Source organism: Panthera tigris, chromosome B1, assembly GCF_018350195.1.
Source record: "Panthera tigris isolate Pti1 chromosome B1, P.tigris_Pti1_mat1.1, whole genome shotgun sequence".
Lineage (NCBI taxonomy): Eukaryota > Metazoa > Chordata > Mammalia > Carnivora > Felidae > Panthera > Panthera tigris.
Genome location: NC_056663.1, coordinates 198,772,936 through 198,793,334, shown reverse-complemented (window position 1 = coordinate 198,793,334; position 20,399 = coordinate 198,772,936). Strand labels below are relative to the sequence as shown.

Below are 20,399 nucleotides of genomic sequence, written 5' to 3'. Positions count from 1 at the left end.
TGTCATTTGCAAATATCTTCTCCCATTCCCATAGGTTGCCTTTAAGTTTTGTTGATTGTTTCCTTCACTGTGCAGAAGCTTTTTATTTTGATGAGGTCCCAGTAGTTCATTTTTGCGTTTGTTTTTCTTGCCTCCAGAGACGTGTCTAGTAAGAAGTTGTTCTTGCTGAGGTTAAAGAGGTTGCTGCCTGCCTGTGTTCTCCTCTAGGATTTTGATGGTTTCTTGTCTCACATTGAGGGCTGTCATCCATTTTGAGTTTATTTTTGTGTGTGGTGTAAGAAAGTGGTCCAGGTTCATTCTTCTACACGTTGTTGTTGAAGTGACTGTCTTTTGTCCATTGGATGTTCTTTCCTGCTTCGTCAAAGATTAGTTGACCACATAGTTGTAGGCCCATTTCTGGGTTTTCTGTTCTGTACCATTGATGTATGTGTCTGTTTTTGTGCCAGTACCATACTGTCTTGATGATTACCGCTTTGTAATATAGCTTGAAGTCCTAAATCGTGATGCCTCCCACTTTGCTTTTCTTTTTCAGAATTGCTTTGACCATTCGGGGTCTTTTGTGGTTCTATACGAATTTTAGGATTGATTGTTTTAGCTCTGTGAAAAATGCTGGTGGTGTTTTGATAGGGATTGCATCAAATGTGTAGATTGCTTTGACTAGTGTAGACATTTTAACAATATTTGTTCTTCCAGTCCATGAGCATGGAATGTGTTTCCATTTCTTTGTGTCCTCTTCTATTTCTTTCCTCCGTGTTCTGTAGTTTTCAGAGTACAGATCTCTTACCTCTTTAGTTAGGTTTAATCCTAGAGATCTTACTGTTTTTGGTGCAATTGCAAATGGGATCGATTCCTTGATTTTTTTTTTTCTGCTGCTTCGTTATTGGTGTATAGAAATGCAACAGATAATCTGTACGTTGATTTTATATCCTGTGACTTTGCTGAATTCATGGATTAGTTCTGGCAGTTTTTTGGTGAAGTCTTTTGGGTTTTCTACATAGAGTATCATGTCGTCTGCAAATAGTGAAGTTCGGCTTCTTCCTTGTCGATTTCTTTTTGTTGCCTGACTGCTGAGGCTAAGACTTCCAGTACTGTGTTAAATAGTGATGGTGAGAGTGGACATCCTTGTCTTGTTCCTGACTGTAGGGGAAAGGCTCTCAGTTTTTACCCCGTTGAGGATGATACTAGCTGTGGGTCTTTCGTATATGGCCTTTAAGATGTTGAGGTTATGTTCCATCTATACCTACTTTGTTGAGGGTTTTCTTTTATCAACAATGGATGTTGTATCTTGTCAAATCCTTTTTCTGCATCGGTTGAGGGGATCATATGGTTCTTATCCTTTCTTTTATTCATAAAACGGTGTATTGTGTTGATTGATTTGCAAATATTGATTTGCTCTTGCAGCCCAGGAATAAATCCCACTTGATCATGGTGAATCATTCTTTTAATTTACTGTTGGATTCGATTGGCTGATAGTTTCTTGAGAGTTTTTGCATTCATGTTTATCAGGGATATTGACTAGTACTTCTCCTTTTTAGTGGGGTCTTTATGTGGTGTTGGAATCAAGGTAATGCTGGCTTCTTACAATGAGTTTGTAAGTTTTCCATCCATTTGTAATTTTGGGGGGAACAATTTGAGATAAATAGGTATTAACTCTTCTTTAAATGTCTGATAGAATTCCCCAGGGAAGCTATCTGACCCAGGACTCTTGTTTGTTGGGAGATTTTTGATTACAGGTTCAATTTCTTTGCTGGTTATGGGTCTGTTCAAATTTTCTATTTCTTCCTGTTTCAGTTTTGGTAACTTGTGGGTCTAGGAATTTATTATCCATGTCTTCCAAATTTGCCCAGTTTGTTGGCAGGATCACCGCTAAGCCAGGCACGACCCCGGTGGTGTCGGACTTCTAAAGCTTCACGTTTTGTGCTCTGCTGATGCTAATACCTTGCGGTAATCTCCGTAAGCAGGGTTCCCTCCCCACTACCCCCAAAACCCGCAGTTCTTATCTCCCCCAAACCAACCCTCTGCAGCTCCTACTTTCCACGATTCTACTTGTAGACTTGCAGTTTTGTTCTCTTAGTCCTCAGATTGATTTCTTGCGTGCTCAGAATGATTTGATACTTACCCAGCTGTGTTTGAGGGACGAGGCAAGCTTAGGGTCCCCCTCTCCTCTGCCGTCCTAACTTCTCCCTAGTTTTTCTAATGTCCTTTTTCTGTTCCAGGATCCCATCCGGGGCACCGTATTACATTTAGTTGTTATTTCCACAAGATGACTCTTAATCAGAACAAAGTAAAATCGGCTTTATGTTAAAATCCTCCGGATATATTAACTGTCCATTTTTCCCTTGGCCTCCTCGTTGTTGTTGAAGCGTTACTTGTTGACAAAGACGAGGCCTTATATTAGTTGTATTCCTGGTAGTTTCCAGCCTGGCACCCTGCAAACTGACTACTGAAGAATCTGCTGATTTGGTCTCTGGCCGACAGTAACAGGCTGGAGCAGGAGGGAGGGAGGAAGAGGAGGAGGAAAAAGGGAAAAAGAAAGGCGTTACCTACAAATCGTTCAAAACTTCAGAGCTCTGAGGGACCTTCGGTGTCTGCTGTGACTTCACGGAGTGGACTGCTCTTGGCTTTTGTGTCCCCCAGGTTGGAGATTGCAACCCTGAATCGGGCCGACTCAGCCCTGGAGGCTTGTCGAACCCAAATCAGCAGAGATATCATCGCCCTTCTGCTGAAGAATCTGACCAGCGCTGGCCACCTCTCCCCCCAAGTAGAGAGGAGAATGGGCTCCGTTTTCAAAACGCAGTTTCTGTTGCTGGAGAAAGAAATACAGGAGGAGTATGATCGGAAGATGGTGGCATTGACAGCTGAATGTGACCTGGAAACGAGAAAGAAGACAGAGAACCAGTACCAGAGGGAGATGGCGGCAATGGAAGAAGCAGAAGAATTGCTGAAACGTGTCAGTGAGAAGGTAAGGCAGCTTTGAAAGGAAGGCTTCACTCTCCTGTCTGCTTTCTCTCAGGGATTCATCATTTATCCATCCGTCTGCCCGTCCATCCGCCCATTCACTCATCACCCATCCATCTATCCATCCACCCACTCACCCCCCCATCCACCTGTCCATCCACCCATCCATCTGTGCATCCACCACCCTTCCATCCACCTGTCCATCTATATACCCATTCATCCATCTACCTATCACTCTTTTAATCCACTCATCTGTCCACCCATCCATCCATCTACCCACCACCCTTCCATCTACCCATCCATCCATCCATCTATCCTTTCACCCACCCACCACCCTTCCATCCACCCGTCCATCTATACATCCATCCACCCATCCATCCATCTACCCACCACCCTTCCATCCACCCATCCACCCACCCATTCACCCATCCACCCATCCATCCATCCTTTCACCCACTCACCACCCTTCCATCCACCTGTCCATCTATACATCATCCCTCCATCCATCCATCCATCCCTCTACCTACCATCCTTCTGTTCACCTCTCCATCCACCCACCCACCACCCTTTCATCCACTTGTCCGTCCATCCATCCATCCATCCATCCATCCATCTAGAATTTATTTAGAAAGGATTTATTGATCACTTACTGTCTCCATGCACTGGGCTAGGCAGTGAAGTACAGAGGAAAATGAGACATGGTTCTTGAGTTCAAGAAGTTCACAGTTCAATGAACGATCTTCACGTTTAGAAGGTGTGACCTCATTCAACTATTTGAGAATAGAGATGTGTTCACAGTGCTGTGGGAGGTCATGGGGAGAGTAGAAAGCATGCATCCACAGAGAGCGTGGCCCAGGGAGGTGGTGACGTCAGCGCGTGTGGGTGTCCGTCTGGGCTGCGTGGTGCTAGACGGCGGAGCCCTCCAGCACCAGCTCCATTGTCAGACAGACCTCGACTCGCTTTGCAGTATATTGCGGTTCGGCCCCTGGGGGCCTGGATGAGCCTGCCTGGCTGTGAACCAGGGCTGAGGGCACCCCCTCTCAGGGTGACTGGGAGAGGTGATGCAGGAAAAGTAGCCAAGAGGTGTTGGCTGCCCCAAGCTCAGTGCACAGTGCTCAGCTCTGAGAGTTCTGACCCTCGGCCTTCCCAGGGCTGGCTTCTGTTGACCAGAGATCAGTTCTCATTTCTCTAAGAAACCTGTCAGTTTGTGTTTTGAGAGGAATCATACTAGAGTTCTTCACTGAGTACATCCAGTCAAGCCTGATACCTGCCTTCCTCTGTGAAAGAGGCTCAGTCCCTGGGACTTGAGCCCCCATTTCCTGGTCTAGAAATCGGTCATCCTCAGGAGGTCTAATACCTATTTAGGAAGGAACAGGCTTCTGAACTGCTAACTCCTGTTCCCCAGCCTGCCGGCCATGCCCAGATTCCCCTGGACGTGGACAAACAGGGCCCACAGCTTGTGGCCCTCCAGTGGTCATCTGTTGTCGGCCTGCAAGATGGGTGGTGATGAAAAGAGGCGAGATTCATGCCTTGCCCCCGGGGTCCCCCTCCCCTTAACATGCATCTCGTTTTAGGGTGATGCTCATTTTCTGCTTGGCTCCTGTATGAACTTCCTGTGACTGCTATAACAAATTACCACAGATTTAGTAGCTTAAAACAAGGTATTTTCATTCTTTGACAATTCTGGGGGCCAGAAGTCCTAAATCAAGGTGTCAGCCGTGCATACGCTTCAGAAGTCTCTAGGGAAGGTCCTTTCTTGTCCCTCCCAGCTTCTGGTGGCTCCAGGCACTCCTTGGCTGGTGGCCACATCACTCCAGTCTTGACTTCTGTCTTCACATGCACTCTTTTAGCCCGGGATGTCATCTCTTCTGTCTCTTTAAGGGCACTTGTCTTTGGAGTTAGGGCTCACCCAAACAGCCCAGGATGGTCCCATGAGATCCTTAACTTAATTACATCTGCAAAGATCCTCATTCTGAATAGAGTTACATGCACAGGTTCTGGGTTAAGATGTGGTTTTGTGTCTGGCAGGGGTTGGGGGCACTCCTCAGCCACCAGCTTCCTGCCGGCTGACCCTGCTCTCTGACCTCCCTCCATGACTGTGCTGGTCAACACCAAGTTTCTCTAAGCCACGTGCTTCTGAAGACGGTGCTGAGCTCACAGAGCAGTGATTTGACCCCTAAACCATCGCACAGCTCGTCTTTCTCTTCTCTCCTAGATTTGTTATCATTTTTGTTCCTATGAAAATAATACACGTTCTAGGAAAGAGGCTTGGAAAGTACTAGAAAATAGGAGACAGCAAACTAGACCCATGAGCCCAGCCTGTTTTTGTCTGGCCCGTGGATTGAGAATGTGTTTTTACATTTTTATATTTTTTTAATTTTTTAACATTTATTTATTTTTTGAGAGACAGAGCATAAGCAGGGGAGGGGCAGAGAGAGAGGGAGACACAGAATCCGAAGCAGGCTCCAGGCTCCGAGCTGTCAGCACAGAGCCCGACATGGGGCTCGAACTCACGAACCACAAGATCGTGACCTGAGCTAAAGTCGGTTGCTCAACCTACTGAGCCCCCGGGAGCCCCTGTTTTTACATTTTTAAAGGATTGTGAAAACTAAAAGCGAAGCAAGAAAAAAAAAAGTAGAAGGATAGGATGTGTGACGGCAAACCTTAAAAGATTTATCTGGCCCTTTACAGAAAAGTTTGCCAACTCCAGCTCCAAAGCATAAAAAGAGAAACCTTGAAAAAAAAAAGTGGCACCCCCTTTGCCATCCAAGGTAGACATTCATTCAGTCTGTTTTTTTTGAGTTCCTACTGTTGCCTGACCCCAGAGATTTCAGCATCCATTTTGGCCTTTTGCTTTCTATATGTATGTTTGTTCATTTATTTTGAGAGGGAGAGCAAGTGCATCAGCAGGGGAGGGGCAGAGGGACAGGGAAAGAGAGAATCCCAAGCGGGCTCCATGCTGTCAGCGCAGAGCCCGACGCGGGGCTCGAACTCACGAACTGTTGAGATCGTGACCTGAGGTGAAACCGAGGGTCAGACGCTTAACCGACTGAGCCACCCAGGCACCGTCTCTATTTTTTTTTTAACAAAGTGAAGTTTAGGCAGTTCATAAAATTGCGTATCTTGCTTGTTCCCGCTTAATATCACGGTGTGAATGTTTTCTGATCTTATTAGACGCTCCCGCACTTCGCGCTCGCCGCATGCAGGTGTGGTTCTAAGCACAGCGCGTAGACCTCGTCACATCTTCACACCCCCTGAGTGAGGTGGGAATTGATAGGATCCCACTTTTACAGCTGAGGAAACGGATTTGGAGAAGGTCACCAGCCCGAGGACACGTGGGTGGGGCCAAGACGCAGAGCCGCCAGGCAGCGAGCGCCAACCCCGCACCTCCCTGCAGCCATGGTGCCATACCCACCTGCTGCCCTGTGCCAGGCTAACCCATCCTGCTGCCTCCTACCTTTAGCTCCCTCCTACCTTTAGCTCCCAGAAGGCTGCCTACAACAATGTGGTTGTAAGTGTTGCCTCATTATTGGCGCAGGTAGTTGGGGTCCTGAGAAGGGATGGCGGGACAAGCGTGTTCCTGCCTGGCCTCACTCCCCAATCTGCTGGCCTGCAGCAGGAGGCTGCCATCGCTCTGGGTCCTTTGGGTCACCCTGTTCAGAAACCGGTCGCCTTGCTTGAGCCAGTTCGCTTCCAAAAATAGCATCTGAACGGCAAAAGTCTTCCCTTTCGGTCCGTGCAAGCCACTCCCTGTTAACAAAAACTACCAGTGACCTCGTAACTTACCTATATGTTTATCACAGTCGTCTTTAAAGAAAATGCGTGAAAATATTTTGGGCATATTAATTCCATTAAGAACTAGTTTTCTATTTAAAAAATTTTTTTAATGTTTATTTTTGTGAGAGACAGAGATAGGGTGTGAGCGGGGGAGGAGCAGAGAGAGAGGGAGACACAGAATCGGAGGAAGCAGGCTCCGGGCTCCGAGCTGTCAGCACAGAGCCCGATGTGGGGCTCGAACTCACGGACTGCGAGATCATGACCTGAGCCGAAGTCAGACGCTCAACCGACTGAGCCACGCAGGCGCCTCATAAATCCAGACTTCCAGCTTCTTTTAAAAAATGGGGAGATGTGCCACGGTGCGTCCATGTTCTTGCAGAGCCCCCGTTGGTGGGCTGAGCAGTGGGTGGCCCGTAGGCAGGGTTTCTCTCCATTGTGTCCACTCTCCACCATCCCTTAGCGCCTCTCATACCAGGACACCTCACTCACTTCTATATGCTCACCTGCTCGACAGGCCCTTGGTGGGGGGCTCCCCTGCTTTACAGCATAGCCTTCTCATCTGTGCCCCAGGAGGACTGAGCTCAGTCAGGGGGTGAACACATTTCTTCAGGTCTCTGGACCCTGAACGCAGGAGGGCAGTGTAGATGGAAGCGAGGGGGGCTCGCATCAATATTGGTTTTAGTGGGCGCCCGGGTGACGCATTCGGTTAAGTGACCGACTTCAGCTCAGGTCCTGACCTCACAGCTGGTGAGTTCGAGCCCCGCGTCGGGCTCTCTGCTGACAGCTCGGAGCCTGGAGCCTGCTTCGGATTCTGTGCCTCCCTCTCTCCCTGCCCCTCCCTTGCTCGCTCGCTCGCTGTCTCTCTCAGAAGTAAGCATTAAACATTCTTAATTGGTTTTAGGGAATGCTTCGCTACGACACGAGCATATCATTGCTTCGTGCCTTATTCTTCAGAAATGTAATTCTGAACAAGGACAGATAACTTTATTTTAGGGTTTCCGTGCATGCGGGTGCACTCTACATACGTCCTGACTGCGAGAAGCCATGTGGATTTCACCCGATGTTTCACTCCTGTTAATTAAAATAAATTGGGGTGTGCGGCTTGAATTTCACACTGTCAGGAAAAGAAGGTCACTTTGATGAGTGAATCAGCCTCACTGGGCACCAGCTCCTGTCTCAGCAGCAGATCGTCCTGTGGTGCCCACACCCCCCTGACTGTGGGTGAGCTGCATTCTCTAATTCAGATGAAAGCTGTGAATAACCACTTCTGTCCAGAAGAGTGGCTCACAGAAGTCTGATCCGATCCTTTTTGTACAATCAGCTTTTTTGTTTAATGTTTTTATTTATTTTTGAGACCGAGACAGAGCATGAGTGGGGGAGGGGCAGAGAGAGAGGGAGACACAGAATCCGAAGCAGGCTCCAGGCTCTGAGCGGCCAGCACAGAGCCCCACGTGGGGCTCGAACCCACAAACCGTGAGATCATGACCTGAGCTGAAGTCAGACACTTAGCCAACTGAGCCACCCAGGTGCCCCTATATGATCAGCTTTTAAAACAAGACCGTGTGTTTTCTGGTGGCCGAGGCAAACCGTTGATACGGGGGTGGTCCCTGGAGATGTGGCCGGGAGGACGCGTGTGGAGGTCCGTGACCTCGGGGGGCTATGGCTGCTGCTCTTCACAGATGTGGGGTGTCGTTGCACCCCGAGGGCAGGGATTGTCCTGGGTGGGCTGCTGGGATTTTGGGGGGCCCTGTGTAAATAACACTCTTCTATCTGGGCCAGATTCTGAGCAAATTCAAACGTAAGGAACAAGAACTAGAAAGGCAGAAGCGCATCTGTATCACCTTTATAGGCTTTTGCGAGTGATCGGAAGCACAGCGGTAGGTCTGGGCGCCTGGCCACATGGGTCACTGAGAACACAGAGCATTGGCGGGCATACGGTGGTCCCTGCTTAGCCGGAGGGGCTACAATACAGCCCTCTCCCTCTGTCCCCATCCCCCTTCTGCCTCCCCTCCATTTAGCCTACACAGCCACCACCCAACCCCTCCTGCCACCTGAGACCATGGTCTCTTGACCTTGACCCCTGGGATGGCTGTGCTCTCTGCCTCACGGACACGGGCACCTTCCCCTGACTTTGCTCCAACGTCTATGGCTGCAGAACACAGAGCCCGAAGATTCTGGTTTCACCTCCTCTCCTCTCCTGGCACGGGTAGGAGCTGGGGAGAGACCCTCAGCTTCCCGGAGCTTGTGTGACTTCACCTGTGAAGTGGACTGTGTTCATTTTCTGTCCCAAATTGCCACACGTCTAGCAACTTCACATCACACCCACTGACCATTGTTTCTGCGTCCGGGAGTCTGGGCACAGTTTAGCTGAGTTCTCTGCAGGGTCTCAGAGGCCTGCCGTCTGGGCCTCAGCTGGGCTGCCTTCTCTGGAGCTTGGGGCCCTGGTCCCAGCTCTTCGGTCGTGCACAGAATTCACCTTCTTGCAGTGTGGACTCGGGCCCTCAGCTCCTGTAGGTTTCCCTTCTCCACGTACTGTTCTTCTTAAGAGACTGCTCGCTTCTCCCAAGGCCAGCAGAAGAGCGTCTCTCTGCTCAGGAAGGCCCAGCGCATCTTTCCAGAATGCTCACCTCCTGTATTCAGGCCCACCCAGGATCCTCCCCCCCCCCCCCCCCCCCCGGTTAACTTCAAGTCAACTGATCAGGGACCTCCGTTACATCATCAAGACCCGTTCACTTTTGCCACGTAATAACCAAGTCATAAGGCGACGGTCCTGTCAGGTTCAGAGTTCATGTCCACACCCAAGGGGGAGGGACCTATATGATGTGTATGCCACGGGGCCAAGAAGCTGGGACCATCTTAGAAGTCTGCTCCCCAGGGGGAATTAATTACACTCTCCTCCTGGGATGTGGGTCTCTTCTGGTAGTGGGATGTGAAGGCAGCAGGAACTCAGTGTAGGTGTGTCTTTTCCTTCCTTCCTTCCTTCCTTCATAACGACCACAAGGAATGCAGGTCTCCAGTGGCCATTTCTTAACTACCCTGCCTCCTTTTTTTACCCAAATCAGCTCAACTTTGGCCTGATTGCTGGTATTTTCCTCTTCAATTGAGTTCAGAATGAAAGATGATGGAAATAAGCCCGAGAGCCTAACAGCACAATCCATTAATGTTTCCATTCTGCAAGCTATTTTCGGGCAGTTTGATTTGCAGATTTCCATCCCTGTGAATTTTCTGCTTTGAGATTGTTCTGAAAAACATTAAGATAACGGTGAAGGACAGGTTGCAGCAGTATTTCCCAGAGCTTAGCAGCCTTATCATTGCCAGCTTGGGACGTGTGTGTGCGTGTGTGTGCGTGTGTGTGTGTGTGTGTGTGTGTTGCCATGTGAGTGTACAGGTGCTGTGTGTGCATGAATGGATCCGTGTGCACACATTCGTATGCACTCTGCATTGCAATATGCATGTGTGTGCATGTGCATACATGTATTCACTGTGTGTTGCTGTGTGTATATATACTTGCTGTGTGCACACGCATGTATGCATATGCATGTGTGTGCACACGTGTGTGCACTGTGTTGCTGTGTGCATGTTGTAGATGTGTGCACCTGTGTGTATGCATTGCGCATTGCTGGGTGCATGCATGCATGTGTGTGCATGCATGCACATGCACTAAGTATTATGTGTATGTATATTTGCTGTGCGCATGTGCATATATGCATGTGCGCATGTGTGTTCTGCACTGTGTGTTGCTGTGTGCATGTGTTTGGTGTGTGCATCTGTGTGCATGGATGCATGTGCATGTGTGTGCGTGCATGTGCACGTGTGTGCGTGTATGCATTTGAACATGTGTGTATGCACTGTGTTGCTGTGTGCATGTGTGTTTGGTATGTGCGTGTGTGTGTACCTGTATGCATGTGCACGTGCGTATGCATTGCGCATTGCTGCGTGCATGTGTGCACGTGTATGTGTGTGCACGCATGTGTGTGCACTAAGTATTGTGTGTGTGTATATTTGCTGTGCGCATGTGCATATATGCATGTGCACTTTGGTCTTGTGCACTGTGTGTTGCTGTGTGCCTGTGTTCGGCGTGTGCACGTGGGTGGCTGGACGCACGTGTGTGCGCGTATGCATTTGAACGTCCGTATATGCACCGTGTTGCTGTGTGCACGTGTGTGTGTGTGTGTGTGTGTGTGTGTGTGTGCACTTGCATGTGGCACGGGCGTGCCCGGGCATGCCTGTTTGATGAGTAATGTCTCACGTTGCGCCTCCCTTTCCCACAGTGGGCTGTGGAGTGCAACGGCCTCCTGCGGACCCTGCACGGCCTGGAGCAGGAGCACCTCAGGAGGTCCCTGGCTCTGCAGCAAGAGGAAGACTTTGCCAAGGCGCACAGGCAGCTGGCCATTTTCCAAAGAAACGAACTACACAATATCTTCTTTACCCAGATACAAAGCGCCATTTTCCAAGGGGAACTGAAGCCAGAGGCGGCGAAAACGCTGCTGCAGGATTACTCCGCAATACAGGTGAGGCCTCACATCGGCTCGCGGTGAGGGAAGAGTGACTTCCCTGCCCCGTCTCTCGGGGGTTTCTCCTCTGCCGGAGTGAGTCCCGTCTCTTCTTTTCTCTTCCTTTCGGTTGCATACAGTGAACTGACCGCCTTTTCCTTCCTCCCCTTGAGGTGTGTGTGAGTTGCCAGTAAACCGGGCAGTCGGTGGCTTGAAGCCCAGGCCGGGGACACCGGCTGACTCAGATTCGAATTCCTGTCCCACCAGCCATCAGCTCTGAGAATTGAGGCAAATTGCCTGACTCCCCCGATCCCGTTCCCTCAGCCTGCAGAATGGGGGTAATAGAGCGGATTCATGGAAGAGCCTGTGCCTGGCACATTATACCCTTAATATATATATAGCAGTTAAAAATCTATAAATACACGTGTGCGTGCATCCGTGTGTACCTGGGGTTTACTCTCTGTGGATACTCCTGGGTGAATCCGTGTGTTTGCGTGTGAGCCTCGGTGTGAATGTTACTAATCCCGATGGAATAAAGTCCCGAACATCAATGGGAATAGCCGATCTGAGACCGTCACCACCGCTGCTGAGGAATTTCTCCGGCCCGCACGGGATATTTTGCACGCGCGTTTACACCCGCAGAGTGAAACCACCGGCTTGCAGCCATGCGAGCAGATTTCTGGTCCCGGCACAGGCCCGGCGAGGGAGGGCTGTGAGGAGCAGGGCCGTGCCAGAGGAGACCAAGTGACCGTCCCCGAAAGGCTCCCGAAAGTGGGTTTTCCAGGGTGAGAGGGCCCCCGTCAGGAGGCACCACGCGTGAGGAGAACAAGCCAGCCTCTCCGGGTTGTTCCCACTCAGACTTCAGCGGGAGTAGATACAGGAAGGATTCTGTTGTCTTCCTGGTTAGGCCTTCAGACCCCGTGGCATCCCTTAAGTACTGACCAGTTATGGAGTCATCTTTCTCCTCATGGCGGGCGGTGGCTGACTGTCAACACGTGGGCGTTCAAGCTAGAACGAATGCGTGATCATTAGCAGTAATGGGATCAAGAAGGTGACTTCCATGGGTGATAATTGTCCCACAGCACAGGCATCTGTGCTGCAAGGCGCTTTTCCTTACGAAACTGGCTCGAGTCAGTGGTTCGCACGGACCCGGTTTTTGTGGAGGGCAGGAATATTGCCTCAGTGTTCCCGGTAGATCGATTCTGCTGCTGGTGAGTCAGGAACACGCTGGTGTCCGGCCGTATCGGACCGACCGTTCTGCTTTCCCGTCTGGACGGTGCAGGTTCCCGGGTGTCGGGAGCTGGAGACATCGCAGCTTTAGGGGGAGAGGAGACTGGCCGTGGTATCACATGTATCTTGTAGAACAAAGCGTTGATCTCTCTGGCGACCCACTGCAGGGACTATGTTTCCACGGATGGGGAAAGACAGCAGAGCCACCCAGTGGGATAGCACAGCTTAAGCCAATGTTTTGATTACCGCTGGTCCAATGACTGCCCATCTAACTACTGTGCCGCTGGTTAAAGCGGCATTCGATAGCAGCCTGAATTTAGAGCACAGGTCCTGGAATTAGATCACGGAGTTCAAATCCCTGCCCAGCCATTGGCCAGCAGTTTGCTGTGGACCCCGTTTCCTCCTCTGTGACGTGGGAACAATTGTTCTCTCTCTCTAGATGAAGTAAGATAAAGCGAGGAACACTCTGGGCCCAGGACGGACCCAGAGAAGATACCCAGGTATCTGATAACCTCATAACCCAGGTTATCATCAGCGTCTTGTGTTTGCTTGGGCTTTGTCATCTTGTCTCCCGTCTCCTGCCGGAGTGTGGAGGTTCGGGGGGTCAATTCAGGTGTCTGATTTACCGGTGCTGTGTTTTGCGAACCGCGTGGGTGAAGGCTGAGCGACTGAGCGAAATCCGCTTCCCTTTTCCTAGGGCAGGAAAGATGTTTTGACAGCCCCCAGCTATCTGGCTCTAGAATGCACTCATTTCTTATTAGTATGTAATTTTCTTCTAAGCCCTTGTTAATGGCAGGGCGGTTGAAGGTGATCACCCCCATGCCCCTACCCCTGTGCGTTTCCTTCAGAAAGGAAATGGAATGCTTTACATGCCTAGAATGTCCTCTAAATGTTAATGAGGCATATTTTCTTGATTTTTTTTTTCTAAACAGGAGAAATTGGAAGAGTTAATGGACTTTTTCCAGGCTAGTAAGAGATACCATCTAAGTAAAAGATTTGGCCACAGGGAGTACCTGGTCCGGAACATGCAGTCGTCAGAGACCCGTGTGCAAGGCCTTCTGAGCGCCGCTGATGCTCAGCTGACCGTGTTCATCCAGAAGCATGAGAGGTGAGACCTGAGAGCCATCACAGATGACACACACAACCCCCTTGCCCCATCGTTCCTCATCAGGGATCGTCCACGCTGCTCGGTCAGCGAATACACTGACTGCTCCTGACTTCGTAAGGAAGATTCTCTAGTTGGAAGAATCCTTTGCATTGTAGAATTTTAAAAACGTAAGTGATAGTTGAGACAGCCATACGACGAACCTTCCCTGTGCCCATCATACAATCTCCGTGATCAATCTTGATGTTGCCCCACATCCCCCCAGAGTTATTTATTTATTTTTTTTAGTGTTTATTTATTATTATTTTGAGAGACAGAGCGCGAGGGGCAGGTGGAGAGGCAGAGAGAGAGGGACACACAGAATCGGAAGCAGGCTCCAGGCTCCGAGCTGTCAGCACAGAGCCCGACGTGGAGCTCAAACCCACAGACCACGAGATCACGACCTGAGCCGATGTTGGACACTCAATCGACCGAGCCACCCAGGCGCCCCTCCTCCAGAGTTATTTTAAAGCAAATCCCCAACATCTCGCTGCGAGATCAGTGGTGGAGGCTTACATGGGCTGTGTGGTGGGAGAGCCCACTTCCCCTTGAACTTGGGCACTCTGCTGGCTTCTGCATTCACCTCGGGAGTGAAGTCTGAACATACAGAGGCTTGGGGCACCTGGGTGGCTCAGTCGGTTGAGCGTCCCACTCTTAATTTCGGCTCAGGTTGTGATCCCAGGGTCATGGGATTGAACCCTGAGCCGGGCTCTGTGCTGGGTGTGGCGCCTACTTGGGATTCTCTCTCCCCCTCTCTCTGTCTCTCTCTCTGTCTCGGTCTCTCCCTCTGCCCCTCTACCCTACTCAGGTGCACATGTGCTCTCTCTCTCTTTCTAAAATAAATCAATACGTACACACACAGATGCTGGTCTTGGATCACACGTGGTCTTTCTCTGCAGCTGCAGGGTGCCGTGTGGTCGGTGGAAATGCACCTTCCTGCCAGGGCAGCCTCTGCTCTTCTGCAGCCTGCCTGCCTCCTTCCTTCCTCCCTTCCTTCCTCCCTTCCTTCCTCCCTCCCTCCCTTCTTCCTTCCTTCCTTCCTTCCTTCCTTCCTTCCTTCCTTCCTTCCTCCCTTCCTTCCTTCCTTCCTTCCATCCTTCCTCCTTTCCTTCCTCCTTCCTTCCTTCTTTCCTTCCTTCCTTCCTTCTTCCTTCCTTCTTTCCTTCCTTCTTCCTTCCTTCCTTCCTCCCTTCCTTCCTTCCTTCCTTCTTTCCTTCTTTCCTTCCTTCCTTCTTCCTTCCTTCCTTCCTCCCTTCCTTCTTCCTTCCTTCCTCCCTCCCTTCCTTCTTTCCTTCCTCCTTCCTTCCTTCCTTCCTTCTTCCTTCCTTCTTTCCTTCTTTCCTTCCTTCCTTCCTTCCTTCCTTCCTTCTTTCCTTCCTCCTTCCTTCCTTCCTTCCTTCTTTCCTTCTTTCCTTCCTTCCTTCCTTCTTTCCTTCCTTCTTTCCTTCCTTCCTTCCTTCCTTCTCTCCTTCCTTCCTTCTTTCCTTCTTTCCTTCCTTCCTTCCTTCTGTCCTTCCTTCCTTCCTCCCTTCCTTCCTTCCTTCCTTCCATCCTTCCTCCTTTCCTTCCTCCTTCCTTCCTTCCTTCCTTCTTTCCTTCTTTCCTTCCTTCCTTCTTCCTTCCTTCTTTCCTTCCTTCTTCCTTCCTTCCTTCCTCCCTCCCTTCCTTCCTTCCTTCTTTCTTTCTTTCCTTCCTTCCTTCCTTCTTCCTTCCTTCCTTCCTCCCTTCCTTCTTCCTTCCTTCCTCCCTCCCTTCCTTCTTCCTTCCTTCCTCCCTCCCTTCCTTCTTTCCTTCCTTCTTCCTTCCTTCTTTCCTTCTTTCCTTCCTTCCTTCCTTCCTTCCTTCCTTCCTTCCTTCCTTCTTTCCTTCCTCCTTCCTTCCTTCCTTCCTTCTTTCCTTCTTTCCTTCCTTCTTTCCTTCCTTCTTTCCTTCCTTCCTTCCTTCTTTCCTTCTTCCTTCCTTCTTTCCTTCTCTCCTTCCTTCCTTCTTTCCTTCTTTCCTTCCTTCCTTCCTTCGTTCCTTCTGTCCTTCCTTCCTTCCTTCCTTCTTTCCTTCCTTCCTTCTTCCTTCCTTCCTTCCTTCCTTCCTTCCTTCCTTCCTTCTTCCTTCCTTCCTTCCTCCTTCCTTCCTTCCTTCCTTCCTTCCTTCCTTCTTTCCTTCCTTCCTTCTTTCCTTCCTTCCTTCCTTCTTCCTTCCTTCCTTCTTCCTTCCTTCCTTCCTTCCTTCCTTCCTTCCTTCCTTCCTTCCTTCTTTCCTTTCTTCCTTCCTTCTTTCCTTCCTTCCTTCTTTTCTTCCTTCTTTCCTTCCTTCCTTCCTTCCTTCCTTCTTTTCTTCCTTCTTTCCTTCCTTCTTCCTTCCTTCCTCCTTCCTTCCTTCCTTCCTTCCTTCCTTCGTTCCTTCCTTCTTTCCTTCCTTCCTTCCTTCCTTCCTTCTTCCTTCCTTCCTTCCTTCTCCCTTCCTTCTTCCTCCTTCCTTCCTTCCTTCCTTCCTTCCTTCCTTCCTCCCTCCCTCCCTCCCTCCCTCCCTTCCTTCCTTCCTTCCTTCGAGGTACTTGATTGCAAACAATGACACTTGCTCTTTCTGGTTATGAGAAGCTCTGAAATAAACAGAGGCCTGACTATAAAGCTGGCTTTCCCAGGACAGTCTGTGGTTTTCTGAATTGATTCCACCACCTTGGTAATTTTATTAGGGCTCTGCAGCTCTCCCGCCCTACCAAATGAAGATGCTGTAAGGTGCAAATTATGCGAACACTCCCTACCCAAAGATGCTAATGAATTTGTCACTGCAGTTGCCTTGACACTCCTGATTAATTTTCACTCAAGTCAAAGAAACCGTTCCTTGCCTTGAACTGAAACACCGGACAGCTGGTCGTACGGTCGTGAGCCACGACTAGGCAGGTGTGTCCTATCTCTGACTTTTAAATTCTATTTTAAGAAGTTGGCCTAGACTTCTGTTTCTAAGGCATGTATCCACCGTTCATTCATTCATTCATTCATTCGCCTATTCACTCCTTCAAGAAGCTTCCGTGGATAAACTACCCTGTGGGAGCAGAGGGCCCAGCCCAGCGATGCAGGCCGACTGGGACTAGTAGTGGGAATCACAACAACAGACTGTGTCGGTCAGGATTCTGGAGAAAAACAGCCAGTCAGATAGGTATGGGGAGTTGGCACGCACAGTGACAGAGGCTGAGAAGCCCCCCATCTGTCGTCTGCAAGCCGGAGACTCAGCAAAGCGGGTGGCAGAGTTCAGTCTGAGTCCAGAGGCCTGAGGACCAGAGGGGATCCCAGCCTGGGAGCAGCAGAAGGTGAGGCGAGGAGTCCAGCTGAAGCAGTGAGACTGGAAAAAAGGGGGCAGATTCCTCCTTCCTCTGTCGTGTGTTCTGTTCAGTCCCCTGCTGGATTGGCTGGGGTCCCCCCACATGGAGGAGGGTGGGCGGTCTGCTTTACCCTCTAATGTCTCCTGGAAACCCCCTCCCAGATCCACTCGGACACAGTGCTTACTGTGGGTGCCCTGCGGCTACCCAGGTTAACGTGAAGAATTAACTCTTCACAGGGTATTTCCTACCTTTACTTCTTGGACTTCCGTTGTTTTTTTGTTTTGTTTTGTTTTTAATTGTTTTTAATGTTTATTCTTGAGAGAGACAGAGTGCGAGCCAGGGGAGGGGCAGAGAGAGGGGGAGACACAGAATCTGAAACAGGCTCCAGGCTCCGTGCTGTCAGCACAGAGCGCGACGCGGGGCTCGAACTCACGAACCGCGGGATCATGACCTGAGCCGAAGTCGGATGCTCAACCGACTGAGCCACCCAGGCGCCCCTGCTTGGACTTCCATCGTGACAGTCCCATCACCAGGAACTCCTGACCCACCGTCTCCTCTTGGAAAACTGTGGTGGCCCCTTGAGTGCCACTCTTTCCCAGAACTCTTGCCCAGCCTTGGCCCAAACCGGCGGGTTTCTGAGGTTGAGCCTTCTGTGCACGTCTCTAGTGACGCTGACTTCACCCTTCCTGTATTTCGGGAACTTCCTGCCTGCCTGTTCCGCTTCTGCTCCTTCAGGGTGAATGAAGACTTTCTCTGATCAAACCAAACTCATGCAGAGATGACCGTCCAGCCACACCAAGAGCTGGGCTGAGAGTGGGTTTGCAGCGTGCCTCAGCCACCTCTCTCTCTCTCTCTCTCTCTCTCTCTCTCTCTCTCTCCCTCCTAGAGCAGGGTACCTGGACGAGGACCAGATGGAGGCCCTGTTGGAGCGCACCCAGACGGAAGTCTTTTCCATCAAACAGAAGCTGGACAACGACTTGAAGCAGGAGAAGAAGAAGCTGCACCAGAAATTAATCCTTAAGAGAAGGCGAGAGATACTGCAAAAGGTATGTGAGGACTCGCGCCCTTGACGCTTTGTGTGACCTTCCCGAGCCCTCGCGGGGCGCCGGGCACCGCTGGGGTCCGGAGCGCGGCCGAGGATCTCCCAGAGCCACGTGCCGTGCCTGGCGGAGACTCACTAGAACGCAGTGTCCCGCAGGTGCCGTCCAGCCTGGGCAGAGCAGAGAGTCCTGGTGTGTTGGTCCCGCCCACCGGGGCCGGGAGTGAGGGCAGGGGGAGTGAAGAGTGAGCGATGGGTACCCTCGCGCTCACTGAGGGCTTGCTCAGCCCTGTGCTAAGTTTGCTGCAGGAGATGTCTCACTGAGTCCCTACATTAACCCTGTGAGGTCAGTACTAGCGTTTGGTCCTTTTGTTTTCGTGTTAGCTTTATTTTTTTACATTTGTTTTAACGTTTATTTCTGAGAGAGAGAGAGAGACAGAGTGCGAAGGGGGGAGGAGCACAGAGAGAGGGCGACACAGAATCCGAAGCAGGCTCCAGGCTCCGAGCTGCCAGCACAGAGCCCGACGTGGGGCTCAAACCCATGAACTGAGATCATGACCTGAGCCGAAGTCGGACGCTCAACCCACTGGGCCACCCAGGCGCCCCTGGTTTTGTTTTGTTAATGAGAACCCTGAAGGTGAGAGAGCCTAAGTGTGGCAGCTCGAGCTGACCGGGGGCTTGTGAAGGACTGACACTCAGACCTCGCGGCTCCAGAGGCTGAAAGCCTGAGATCAGGGTGGGGCTCGAACACGCGAGGACCCTGGTGTGGGCGGTGGACGGCCGACTCTTCGCTGGGTCTTCCCACGGTGGGAGCCCTGTGGGGTCTCCTTTGTGAGGGCGCGACTCCCGTCCACGAGGGCTCCACCCTCATGATCCCGGCACCTCCCAAAGGCCCCGCCTCTGAAGGCCGTCACATCAGGTGTTGGGTTTGAACGCATCAGTGCCCGAAGGGATGCGCACGTTCGGGTCATAGCGCTCAGTGGTGTGGCCACGGCGAGATACCCAGTAAGTGGCAGACATGGGGCCGAACCGAGGCCGGTGTGACTTGGGGCCTACGCTTTATCCTCATCACTAACCTCCTCTGCTCTTTGCCCACCTGGGGAGAGGCGAGACCCACAGGCAGACGTGAAAATGCATCCCGACGGGCTCACCTCACCCATACACTGAGTCCGGAAGCACCAATGTGCTCGATGCGCAGGAGGCCGGGATGGACGCTGGAGGTGGTGGGCGGGTGTCGTGTTCAAAGGGAGGCGAGAGTGCACTCTGCTGTGACCAGCTAGACTGGGTGAGGGCGGGGGGTGGAGGGGGCTCCCCGGGGAGGGCCCCTTGCGCCAGGCCGATGGGGAGCCCTGAAGGGTTTTCAGACGGAGAGGGACATAATCGGATGTGGGATTTAGGAAGCCCACCTAGGAGCACCCTGTGGGGGAGAGACGGTGGAGCCTGGAGGGACGGACCCACGAGAGGCTTGGGCAGGTGGGAGCTGACCGGGGCCTCCGCAGTGTCCCCGAGCACGGTGGGTGGGGACAGATTCAGAGCATTTCTGGGGCATACGGGGTGACACCTAGTATCGTCTGGTCCCGTTCTGGAGGGAGGGAAGGGGTTGCAGACCAACTTCCTAATTTGATCACTGGAAACCCTGCTTTTCGTGATCAAGTTTTGGCCCCAACGTCAAGCGCTGATTTTCGCCTTGACCGCTCAACTCCACCCCATCCTTGACCGTTGCCTCGTGCGTCTCCACTGGCTCGAGGATGAAATCAGTGGGGCCCAAGGCCACCTTTCTCTGATGGTCTGGCCTGATTTCGGGTTAGGATCCGGAAGGGTGGACGGGCTCCAGGGACTCCAGCAGGCCTCTGTGAATATTGTTTCTGGACCGTCCCATGTCCTCACAGAACAGAACAGAGACTGTCTGCCGGTGCTGTGATAAGTCCCAGCAGGACGGACATCTTTCTGCTTGTCCGCTCGCCCTCCACCACAGGGCCCTCACCCCTCCCGCTCTCTCCCCAGGGATGTGCTTTCGCCACATTTTTCTTTTTGGTTTTTAATTTCTTTTTAATGTTTTCATTTATTTTGGAGACAGAGAGAGAGACAGAGCATGAGCGGGGGAGGGGCAGAGAGAGAGGGAGACACAGAATCCGAAGCAGGCTCCAGGCTCCGAGCTGTCAGCACAGAGTCCGACACGGGGCTTGAACCCACGGACCGCGAGATCATGACCTGAGCCGAAGTCGGACGCTCAACAGACTGAGCCACCCAGACGCCCCAACATCTTTCTTTTTTTTAAGTTTATTTATTTTGAGAGAGAGACAGTGCGAGTCAGGGAGGGGCAGAGAGACAGAGACAGAGACAGAGACAGAGAGAATCCCAAGCAGGCTCCCCACTACCAGTGCAGAGCCCCGTGCAGGGCTCGATCCCACAAACTGTGAGATCATGACCTGATCTGAAATC

At 51.3% G+C, this 20,399-nt stretch overlaps 1 protein-coding gene across 1 annotated transcript in view; it reads left to right on the top strand.

The window, feature by feature from the left end:
• Window positions 1-20,399, top strand: part of EVC2 (EvC ciliary complex subunit 2) — a 135,828-nt gene that overhangs the window by 71,013 nt on the left and 44,416 nt on the right. Inside the window, exons 10-13 of the mRNA XM_042984798.1 lie at window positions 2,638-2,962; window positions 11,007-11,246; window positions 13,391-13,566; window positions 17,805-17,964. Of these exons, the coding sequence (XP_042840732.1) occupies window positions 2,638-2,962; window positions 11,007-11,246; window positions 13,391-13,566; window positions 17,805-17,964 (901 nt within the window). The remainder of the gene's footprint in view (window positions 1-2,637; window positions 2,963-11,006; window positions 11,247-13,390; window positions 13,567-17,804; window positions 17,965-20,399) is intronic.